General features: G+C 36.8%; 1 protein-coding gene across 10 annotated transcripts in view; it reads left to right on the top strand.

Annotated features, from left to right (window-relative positions):
* The window catches only part of DMD (dystrophin), a 2,654,855-nt gene that overhangs the window by 1,129,572 nt on the left and 1,512,686 nt on the right, over positions 1-12,597 (top strand). For all 10 annotated transcript variants that reach the window (XM_074391460.1, XM_074391461.1, XM_074391462.1 and 7 more), the window contains one exon: positions 3,662-3,781. In XM_074391460.1, the coding sequence (XP_074247561.1) occupies positions 3,662-3,781 (120 nt within the window). The remainder of the gene's footprint in view (positions 1-3,661; positions 3,782-12,597) is intronic.

Below are 12,597 nucleotides of genomic sequence, written 5' to 3'. Positions count from 1 at the left end.
TGAAAAATTCAAATCACAAGAAGTCAATATTTAACCTAAAATTTGATTTAAATTAGCCTTACAACACTTTAGCGTATTATTTTTTTAAATAGTCTTGAGAATCCTTGTCTTTACAGCTAGAAAAGCAGGCATGTGTTCTTTACCCCAATGATCAAGGCCTTTATTAATGGATTCCTAGGTTAGCAGAACAATTTAACTTTCTAACTTCAGCTTTTTGTGTTTGGCATTTCTCTTACTTATAAGAATCAGTGTAAAAAAAAAAACCAGACCCTGGACGTTGGATATTTTATAATCTTTATTTTGCTATTATTAAGGAGATTATCTAATACTGTGATATTCATTAATATTTATTTCGCATTTGAAGTCTGAGAAAATAGGAATATGCCTACAATTTTACAATAGCGTTTGCCTTACAGCTATTGAGTGTGCTCAGAAAAGTCAGTTTAACCTTTTTTAGTTCAATTCCTGACTAGGGGAGAAAGAAGAGATACAATTTTTAAAAGTTATAGAGGAGAAGAGATACTGGAAATAAGACTAAATCAAATGCAACTTAAGCAAATCTACTCCAGTACTCTGGACTCTTCAACATTCTTACTGTAGAGAGCTTTTACCCTGTTACTTTATTTCCTTCTACTCACCATAAGTCTGGACGGTTTCTGTGTTTGATTTTAATGCTATCACCTCACAGCTAGCTTTAGTGGTACTCTGTGTTAGCACTTCTGCGCTGCATAAAATTTAAACCCTTGATCAATATGACAAGAATGCCATTTCCGATTATAAAACAAATAGATAAAAGAAACAAAATCAGAACTAAGTAACTGAGAAAATCTTGTTTGGTCACATATGCTTTAAAAGATTCAATAGGAGTTGGATTCATTTCATGGATCAAACCATGTTTTTCTTACATTTCTTAAGCAAAATATGTTTAAATTGTGAAAATAACAATTTACATGTAAAAATGTGATGAGTATGGCATTACAACCTTATAATATATGTTATTACATATACTCATATTGAATGACTGAAAAGAACTGGCTAAATTCAGAACACCAAAGTTATGATGCATTGGCCACCACATTATCATTTTAATTATTATTTGAAATATTCCTGGCTGACACGTTTAAAATGTTCCCAGTCCTGTCTTATATAACTCAGAAAACACAGACTCAACATGACTGTCAAGGACAACTCTGAATTTTAATGTTTCCATTTTTGGCCTCATGGCAGAAAGAGTTTTATTAACCATTATAAGCTCTGGAATGTCAAAGGCATGATAGGCAGTATAGATTCCACACACAAAATAGATGCATAGTCATTTTATTCTAAATTGCTTCACTTGAAAATGCAGCGTGAAAATCTAGAGAGACGAAGTAAAAAGAAGTGATTTTATAGTGTTCTAAAATGTTGAGGCTTGGAAAATATGAAGCCTGGGATTAAAAACGCTCATACATTTGGATTATGATTCAGCCATGCTAACAAGTTCCTGTACACCTGCCATAGAGTTTGAATACCTAAGGGCTAGATGGATAGGTGCTAAGCACTAGTTTTGCAAGTAGGGACAGCATGTTTGCCAGAAAGTAACAGGGAATGTCCCAAACTTGTTTTTCTACTCTTGTGTTACATACCAAAATGTTCTAAGAAGCAGACTAGTAGACTAGAAATCTCAAATACCTATTCAGAGAAATTCCAGTAGTAATTAGCATAGCAAGGTAAGGTTGTAGGGGATCTGAAGCACCCTGGCAAGATATCTTGGTTCTAGAGCAGCCTCCTATGTTTACCTTTAATTTATTCCTGTGTTTACCCCATTCATCATTACAAAATAATTGTACATCATGTTTTTAAAAAGATTGGAAATATTATTTTATGACAGCCTCACTTAATAGGGGAAAATGATTTTTTCATAGCCACATTTGTTAAGTTAGAAAGCCAAGATTTGAATTATTCTAGTTTTATCCCAGGGTTCAGTTGAGACAGAATGGTTATTTTCTGCTGATGTTAGTGTAATTGTGATTACACTAAAAAAAAAAAAATTCCTCCTACTATATTGTAATCTTTATGCAATCAGGAAGCAACAAACTCATCTGTGCGTATTTTCACCAAACCCCCACATGGCACCATTTATCTGACAAATGTTTATTGATCTTTATTTGCTTGTAATCAATAGTGAGACGGACAGAGAGCATCTCTGTTCTGGTGGATTGCATATTCTAGTAAATAGAGACAAAAAAAGGACTAAACTGATATATAAGAAACTACTGAATAGTGACAATGCTATTTAAAAAATGACAGAAGTAGCAAATTACTAGGGAGAAACATTGATAACATGCTCAAGAAAAGCCGTTCTGGGTAGGTGACAATTATATTGAGTCCTGAATGATAAGAAAGAGATGATTTAAAGATCTGGAGGAAAAGCAATCCAGGTAGAGGGAACAGCTTGACACATTTTTGGAAGAGAGAAAAAGCAAGTCAGCCTGAAACAGTGTGAGAGGGCAAGAATGGTATACAATCAAGATTGCAGAGGTAGGCAGGGGCTAGATTATATAAGAATTTCAGGTAAAGAAGTTAAATTTTCTTTCTTAGTGTGATAGGAATCTATTGCTTTTTATAAATAGGAATGACATTTGATTGGTAGTTTTAGCAGTAGAGAAAGAAACCAGTAAAGGAGCTAAAAAGTAGCAGATAGGCCAGGCATGGTGGCTCACACCTGTAATCCCAGCACTTTGGGAGGAGGTGGGTAGATCACCAAAGGTCAGGAGTTTAAGACGAGCATGGCCAATGTCTCTACTAAAAATACCAAAATTAGCAGGGCATGGTGGCATGCACCTGTAATCCCAGATACTCGGGAGGGCTGAGGGAGGAGAATCACTTGAACCCAGGAGGTGGAGGTTGCAGGGAGCCGAGATCACACCATTTGCACTACAGCCTGGGTGACATAGCGAGACTTCATCTCCAAATGAAAAAAATAAATAAATAAATAAGGTAGCACATTAGTATAGGAGGGTAATTTAGAGACGGTGTTACATGAGCTCTAAGAGAAGAGGGTGTCAAGAATGAGGGAGAGACCAATTAGGGTAGTAATTCAGTAATCGACATGCCAAGTAACGTGCTATAACAAATGGTTATTGGATTTAGGAACATGAAAATTAATGGTGTCCTTTATAAAAGTGGGATAGTGGGCGAAGTGAATAGTAGAATAAATATGTGGAAATACTAACTGTAGGAAACACTTTTTTTTTTTTTCCAGTGAAGAGGAACACATAATAGGACAGTAGCAGGATGGGTTTGTGGATCAAGACTTTAGTTTTAGTTCCATGGTAATGGAGAACTTCAGTAGAGAAGAACCTGAAAATGCCAGAAATGCTGATAATTTTAGAAGAAAGGTGCTTGAAAAAGTGAAAGGGGGTGGGACAAGAATTAGGACATCCTGCAGTACCTTTCTTAATGCATGTCTTCCCTATATACTTCTCAGTTAAATTGACAGTAGAAATATACAAATTTTGCTGAGTATCGTAGCAGAAAATCTGCTTGGAATGGTTATAGTTTAAAAAAATTGCATTACCCGAGATGTAGCAGAAATAAATTTCATCATTTGAGAGCCAATGATTTCAATATACATATGAGACTATTATTTTAATTTTCTTTAAAACATTTTATCTTTCAGGTGCTTCAGGAAGATTTAGAACAAGAACAAGTCAGGGTCAATTCTCTCACCCACATGGTGGTGGTAGTTGATGAATCTAGTGGAGATCATGCAACTGCTGTTTTGGAAGAACAACTTAAGGTCAGATTATTTTGTTTAATAAACTAAACATATCATTTAAAAGAACTATAACTTGAAAAGTATTTTTAAAATTTAGAATGCAATTTATATATTATGATATTTAGAATACAATATATTAGAAATAATGTAAATTATTTACCATTTATGCAAATTGCCATTTCATTCATTGTACACTATTTCCTCACATGAGTTTCTTGGCCTAGGGGAAATACGTTAATGGAGATCCGTTTTTAAAATTATACTGAATCACATATGTTAGAGAACTAGCCTGGGGCATGCTGTTTAATATTTACATCCTCTTCAAACCTACAGTCTAAAAGATGACAAAGATAAAAAACACAAGAAAAATTACTTTTAATTAAATAATGAAACATTGAATGGTTTCACTGTATATATTCTGGGAAGCCTTCAGTTGTAGTCTCCATGAACGCATAGCAGGATGTTTAAGTCATGGGATTCTGGTTGAAGTAGGCATTGAGCCTTTTAAGCCCTCTTCCTACCTGAATTGTAGCAGTTATGCATTTAGAAACAGAGCTAGTACCTTTTAATAAAAGACAGTGTGTATATTTTAATATTTTTGTTTTTTCTTCCAAATGCAGAACAATAAAGTTATATCATAAAAAGAAATTGATAAGTTATAACAAAATATCAGCATTAGGGAAAATATGAAAATTTATTATTTGGAATAATTATACTATGAATATGGATATATATATTTATAATATTGCAGAAAAATAAACTTCTATTATAAAAAAGTTTCAATAGGGTTTATACACATATACCAGAATATCAATATTAAGGGAAAACACATTAATTTTTTGTTCAGAGTGATTGCCCTCACACACGCACACACACAAATGTATGTAAGTGTAGATTATATTTGATGCATTCATTCTGACTTTCAAAAGCCTGCCTTTCCTTTGTGACAAAAGTAAAAGTGATATGTCCAAGAATCCAATCAATGTGGGTTTAAATGGCTTTATCAGACCAAAGTAGTTCTAAACATAGTTTCTCCTACCTAACCTATAACACACTTTCTTAAAGTCTTATCTCTGCTTTATTCTCTTTTTGTGTGAAGTGTTTTTTTTTTTTTAATAATTCTAGTGAAATGTCATTTACTCAGGATACTACTTTAGACTGCTAATCTCCAACAATGTTATCTAATTCTCCATCATGAAATGACATAGGGAAAAACTTTTGAGCAAATAGGCTGGGCATGGTCAAAACAGAACATTTAATATTTAGTGGTGATCCACATTAATTGCTTATATTTCAATAAAATTTCGTGATCTAAAAAGCTTATGACCCTAGATTTTATATATATTATCAAATATATGATCCTATATGTTATATATAAACACACACACACACACACTCATAATCAGCTAAAGTGCTTGTGTTTTAAAGAATTTCATAATTTTGATAATATGGTAACTAACTAAAGATGGGTAAAAATTTAATATTCAGTATTTACCAGAAATTTTCAATAAATATTAAATAAGTCTGGGAAGCAGAGGTTGCAGCTAGGTTACTGGCTAAAAAAATATTTAAACACAGACATTTTTGTAAGGCATAGAGTATTTTCATTTAAAATAACAACTCAAAGCACCCATTTCATCATTGTTCAAATAGCTTTTCAATATAAATCTTCCAAGGTGATGCTTGTAGAATTAAGGCATCTTGAAAAACAGTCCATAGAACTCACAGAGTTGTGTGGTGGGTATAAACCCTTCTGGATTTGTTATCCTACTTGCTTTCATTTTCATGTTATTTTCTGCCTGTATTTTTTTTTTTTTTTTTTTTTTGGCCCAAAGACATCTACTAAATATCGCTGCATGTATTGATTATCCCTAATTTGCATAAACTCAATCTGTGTTTGTCCCTTTATGGCTACAGCCTTCCAGCCTTCTCTTTTCCCTTCAATCTCTTTTCTTCTTTAGATATTCTCATTTTGCCTCTATATAGCTCTTTAGTGTTAGATGAATTTTAGATAACTAGGCTAGTATCTAAAAGCACAGCATTAAAAGGAATCAAGTGGAGATAAAGCCCTTGCTCTAACTTTTCCTTCTATCCATCCCGTCAGTTCCTTCAGTCCCAGAAGAATCCATGATTGAATTCTATACCTTATTTAACCCTTGGCTGGAATTGTCCTGCAGTGCTCTGATCTCATTTAACTTTGAAACAGCGATTATTCTTTCTTAGGTTCTTTCCAAGTGATACAATCTCGTCTTACCTAGCTTAATTTTTAAAAGCAAGAAGAGAAGATGGTAGAGAAGAAGGAGTAAGGAGAAATCATGAAGTATTAAAAGATAGATAAGTCTAAAAACATAAATAAATTTAACACAAACACCCTGGGCATATGATAATTCTAGGGTAACTTCAGAGACTATGGACTATAATATGCTTCATACTGGACTGAGAGAGATTCTGGTAGAAGTAACTAGAAGAATTACAGGAAAGAGAAACAGGTATACAGATCCCCTAAAAGAAATACGATCATCAGGAACCAGAGAATGATCTTAGCCGGCTTTTTATTAAGGCAGGGTCTGATCATCCACAACTTACTCCTCAAAAGTTAAGTGCTCATCCTATACCTTTTCTTTCTTTTCCCTCATGTCTCACATCCCACATGGTCTTTATCCATTTCACTTCAATTCTGTTGAAATGCCATCCAGAGGCTCAAAAAGAATAGCCAGTTCTCCTTAGTAAAGAGGTACAGATGGGAAAAACTAGGAAGGGAAGTCCCCATTTAGTCCAATAAGAAAGAGAGATGTATACTTAACACACTGAGCTAGAACTCTAACAATACTTCCAAAAGAATATATCTGCATGTATTGATTTCTTCTGTAAATTCTATTATGATGATATGTTAAAATTTCTTTAACTTTAAAATATTTTTAGAGTCTTCTTTGGAAAAGATTTGAAGAAAAGCAAAGACAAGTCAGAATATATGCTTAGGGATTCTGAAAGACGGCATAGCTTATGAAGCATAATATTCTGAAAAGTGCATTCTCTAATAATTAATTTTATTCCCTCTCAATGGTTCAGCTTGTGCCTCAGCAATGTTACCATAGGTTACAGTCTTTTCCTTAACTTTAGAGGCTTCCAGGATATCAGTGCCTAGAGAGTCTGTTTCATAGGCAATGATGCCAGTTAACTAATTTTATTGAAAAATCTTTTTTTAATGAACTAAATTTTATAACTAACATTGGTAATATATAGAGAGTCTTCAGTATTAGAGGTCATTACTATATGTCTTCCTAAGCATTCCACATTCCATTTTAATGTTTTTTCAACAAGCACTTGCTAGGTTTTTACTATGTCCCAGGGATTGTGTTGGGTAACAGGTGAAACAGTGAAGAAAAAAGAATTTGTAACTACCCTGGTTGGGATGGGTACTTTGAGAGCCTACTACCTTACTTGGAACCCTGAAACAATGGTGGCCATATCTCAGGCTTCCTCTTCGAAAAAGAATGCTAATTCTTTTTCAGCACCCATGGTCACTATGATAGGTGGGTAGGCATGGGAATTGCTCCCTTGGGGCATGAAATTCAGTATAGAAAATAGACATTAATAAAATATTTTTTTAAATGTGCAAATGTTAAAGAATGGATGCAACTTATTTATAAAGGAAAAAAGTAAGCTTTTATGACGGGAAATTATTCTTACTTAAATTGAAGTTTGAAGGCTGTAGATAATTCCTAAGGAAAGTAATGTTTAAGCTAAGATCTAAATAATAGAGTGTCATGGGACCCTTTGGGTGTCACTTTGCCAGCCATAAACATCTGTGGCAGGCAGCACCTCTGCCTGGGTTTTGCTTGTGTCCACTGGGCTCCTTCCACCCACTAAGCCTGGCAGGCTGTGCTTAGCTTGCACTACCAGCCCAGATCCCATGCCTGCCAAGGGAAAGCTAGGCACAGAGCAGCAAGCAGTATGTGATCAAGCAAGCACGAGACCTGGCCACTGTGCACAGCCAGGCATGCAAGCTGCAGCGGAAGGCAGTTCCAGGTGACAGTACAGGCGGCAGTTACATGTGAGGCTATGGCTGGACCAGACGTACCACAAGCAACTTCTACTGTAGACACCAATGTCTGGACAAGGGGAATGCAGTAGCACCCTGCAGAGACACCAGGAACCACAGGGCCCCAAAGAGTATGTCATAGTATGTCACAGCCCTGTCTTGAGAAGCCCCATGTTATGGGCTCCTTAAAGGACCACAGCTCTTCTCTCTTTCTCATTCCCCACAACATTGTCAGTAGGGGGCGTGTTTCAGCCTTGTTTGTGTTACAGCTCTTTCTGTCCTGCCATTCAGCAGGTCCCAAGGTTTTGTCCCATGTCCAGGAAGAATGAGGTAGACAGACAACTGGAGGGTGGGTGAGCAAGGTGGAGAGGAGCTTCGTTGAGTGAGAGAACAGTTCTTAGGAAACCCATGGTTGATAGCTCCTTTCCATAGGCAGGTGGTCCCAGGGAGTGTCCAGGTCTCAGTGAAGAGGCGACCCATGGTAGTTTCCTCCTTTATGCAGGCAGGCTGTCATGAAGAGTCAAGGAAACCCGAAGTGGGTAGCTCCTTCTTGTGGCTGGTAGTCCCAATGTCTGTCTGAGTCTGTCTGAGTCTGGAGTTTTATGGGCTCAGAAGGGAGGAATTACATGCTGATTGGTCCATGGGCATCCATGGGTAGGCCCAGAAAAAGCACCCTAAGTTCTCATTTTGGGCTACAAGCTCCACCAAGAACTGGCAGCCCAGCCCCCAGGCTTCTGTCCATTTCTGACTTGAAGGAGGGGTTTCTCTGTGGACCTGACCTTTTCTACCCAGGACCCTGTCTGCCTCCTGCTGCCATCAACATGCCATCCATGGAACCCAGACAGTTTGTGCCAAGGGGTACATGCAGGCCCACGCTGAGCCACCCTTAGTCCTCACTCAGCCTCTGTCCCATGCTCATCAGTGCCCCAAATCCAAAGGACCTAAGGCAGCAGGAGGCTGGTATGTCAGCACTGCCCCAAGCACACACAGTCAGGTTGCAACAGCACACAGGCTTGGACACAACTTTGCTCTGCTCAGGAACCTGTACCTGGAGAGAGGAGAGGCCAGGGAGTGGGAGAAGGCACTTCTGAGCACGCAGAGTCTAGGCCCCCAAGAGTGCAGGAATGCCTAGGTCTGGAGCTGTGGCTGGGTAGCTGCAGCTGCACCTGGGAACATGGAGCTCCCACCCTGTCAACTGAGTAGGGAGCAGGGCTCCTGCCTGTTCCTGGGCCTCGCTGGCTCCACAAAGTGCACAGCCCTGGCCATAGCTCCCCTACTGCAGCTGGCATCTTTGCAGTGGCCACTTAAGTTAGGCTGCTGCTGCCATCATAAGGGAGAATGATGAGTAGAGTTTCTAGGATGGATAAATGGTAGATCAAGAGAGCATGGTTTAAAAAAAAAACCTGCATGAAAAAAAGACTATAAAAAGAACACAAAGAAAGCCTGTTGTTCTAGGGAGATAACTGTTTCTAATAAACAAAACCCGAGAAACTTGATTAAGCCCATAGCTTACAGAAGATGCTCTAATAAAAATATCTTCCAGAGAAAAAGCAAAGCCATTAAAACCCTAGTTTTTGATATGTTCCTCTGTACAAGTTAAAAGTTGAGAGCCAGCTAGATGTATTGGAGGTCTCTATGGTCATAGAACCAAGAGAATTTCTGGCATATAAAAGGCATTTGAATTATTTTGTTGAAAGACTTTAATATTGAAGTTACTGCCTAAAATTTTGGAGAATTAAAAGTATATGAAAAGAATGAGGCTGGGTGCAGTGGCTCATACCTGTAATCCCAGCACTTTGGGAGGCTAAGGAGGGAATACTGCTTGAGCCCAGAAGTTCAAAGATTAGCCTGGGCAACATAGCAAGACCATCATACCATATTTTGATTTTTCTAATAAAAATAATTATAAAAAATAAAGACAGGATGTATTAGAGTTCTCCAGTGGGATAGAACCAACAGGAAGGAAGGGTGGATGGATGGATGGATAGATGGATGGAGTAGATAGATAGATGTATATAAGTATATATAAAATACACATTTAGAAGTTTTTCATGGAAAATTGGCTCACATGATTACAAGGTGAAGTCCCATGATAAAGTGTTTGCAAGCTGTGAAAAGATAACCTAGTAGCCTGATGCAGTCCAAGTCCAAAAGCCTCAAAACCAGAGAAGTCGACAGTGCAGCACTCACTCTGAGGCCAAAGTCCCTAGAGCCCTTGGGCGATCACTAGTGTAAGTTCCTGAGTCCAAAGACTGAAGAACCTGGAGTCTGATGTCCTGGGGCAGGAGGAGATGAAACCAACTGCCCTGTAAGACACGGGAAGAGAGTGAATAAACTTACCAAGCAAGCTACTTTATAGCTCTTCTGCTGGCTTTGTTCTTGCCTAACTGGTAGCTGATTGGGTATGGCCCACCCACATTGAGGGTGGGTCTTCCTCTCCCAGTTCACTGATCCACATGTCAGCCTCCATTGGCAATACCCTCACAGACACACCCAGAAGAAACAATACTTCATCAGTGATCTAGGCATCCCTCAATCCAGTCGAGTTGACACATAATATTAACCATCACAACAAGTATTCTATTTTCAAGAAGGAAAACCTGGAAAACACAGTTTTGGATCAGATGATTAAACATAAGACCATGCACAATGGTATGGTTTCTCACTCATCTTATGAAGTTAATAAACATGTTTATTGCATGAAGCAATAATTTTTGCAAATGAGAAAGTTTTCTAAGAAGTAAGCTACATTCCATGAAATTGAGTCATGAAAACCAACTTTATATCAAATGACATTAAGCAATTTGCAGAAATACTTTGTGGTATTAGTAAGACAAACAATTTTTTAGATTTATTAAATTGGCTGAGACAATGGAATGGAATGAATATGAAGTATTTTGATTTTCTTAAAGGTTTTAGCAAAGCCTCCCCATACTATATTTGTTGGTAAGGTGGGTCTTTCTATCTCTGTATGGGTTGGTAGATGAGTCTGTATTTTAATATATTCCTTCCTGGTATCTGACCTACTTGCTAGAGCATTGGACTAAAAATGATTCTACATCTTTATTCAACCTGTAGTGTCAAAAAATTCTGGGGAAAGAAGCCATTTGAGGTTTTAGCTGGGTCTCTGTTTAAAGTGTGCCCCTGTAGGAGTGGTTAATGGAGTATTTCTGCTCCCACATTACCTTAAAAGGTTTATAGCAATATCCTGTAAAGTTAGAATAAAATATACAAATATTACATCCTATTCTGTTTTAAGTCAGAAAAGCCATATTTATAGTTTGAAATGTTGCTGCTCTTTAAAAAAGTAATTAGTATAAATCAATTGAATTAGTTTGACATCTGACTTTCCATCCATAATGTAAATATTTATAAATGTAAGTGTATAAAAATACATATAATTGTGTCTATATGAATATATGTATAAATATATAGTTACATTTATATAAATCTCTTTATGTACATGGGTATATATGTACATATACATATATCTTTGTGTGTACTTGTGTATTATCTTTATGTATATGAATATACATACATATACATAAACATAAGCCTGTATGAGAAAGAGAAAAGTGCACATGCTTACTTTGAAACAAGCTTGATAGTAAGAAGGATGATATAGATTCTTAGTAAATTAATGTAATCACAGAATATGATATAGTGTCTAGATTACAAGAACTAATAATTATATTCTTTGCTGTTTTGAATACATGGTATTTTAGGCCCATGATTAGTACTCTATCTTAGCTGGATTTTCTCAGATGACAGCATCCTGTGAAGAATATTTGTAGAACAGGGGATTATTTAACAAAAATCCTAATCAGAAGGTAGTGGCACATGAGCACTATTGTCATGGTGAAAAAGGAACGTGCTTACTCTGTGATTTTTCAAAATGCCGTAATATCAGAAACAGACAGAAATTGGTAACTCTGGATATCTTTGCCCAGATCTTTCCTGAGTCTATTTTCTAATTATCTTCTGGATATATCTTTGAAGTCTAAACATTTCAAACTCAGCAAGATGAAACTTAACTCATTGTAACTTGCCTTCCTTTAAACCTGCTTTCTTTACTGAATTTCTTATTTTTGTTACTGCACTGCCATGTGCCATGACACCCATATCAGAAACCTGGAGTCATCCCAAATTCATCCCTTTCCTTTTCCTTATGAGCCCTTGGCATGCAATGTCAAAATATTTCTTAACTGTATCTTGTATTTATTATTTCATCTTTGTTCCTGTCAACATTTCTCAAGGTAAAGGCCATATCATAAGCCCCTGAGGTCCTTGCCTTCATTCTTACTGTTCTTCCATCCATTTTCAATGAACTTGGTGTGAGCTACCAAGAGCCTATCTCATCATTTCTCTTTGCTTAGAATCCTGAGTCACTTTCTGTCTTCTACAGATTCTGATAGCATGGCCTACAAGGTATTTGGTTATCTGACTCCTACCTTCTTTATAGACTTGTCTCATATTATCTGCTTTATGTCCCTCAACCTGCATTTGATTCTTACAGGCTGTTTCTGATACCTTGTGTGTTATCACCTCTTTGCACAAACCACCCGATTTAAACAGACTGCTCTACTTTATAAGATCTACTTTAATAATTTCATCTACGTATAGAAAACTCATTTCAAGTATTCCTCCATGAAATTGGCCACTTACCTATTAATGACTATTCCCTCTTTCTGGTTTGTCTATACCCTAATTATGCCCATTTGGGCACCTATCATACGCTTATGCAGTTAATATTAATGTGCTTTACTTTTTTATTAGAATCTAAGTTCCATGAGAT

This window comes from Saimiri boliviensis, chromosome X (genome assembly GCF_048565385.1).
Source record: "Saimiri boliviensis isolate mSaiBol1 chromosome X, mSaiBol1.pri, whole genome shotgun sequence".
Classification (NCBI taxonomy): Eukaryota; Metazoa; Chordata; class Mammalia; order Primates; family Cebidae; genus Saimiri; species Saimiri boliviensis.
The sequence above is the reverse complement of the archived record's forward strand: the minus strand, read 5'-3'. Positions and strand labels throughout refer to the sequence as shown.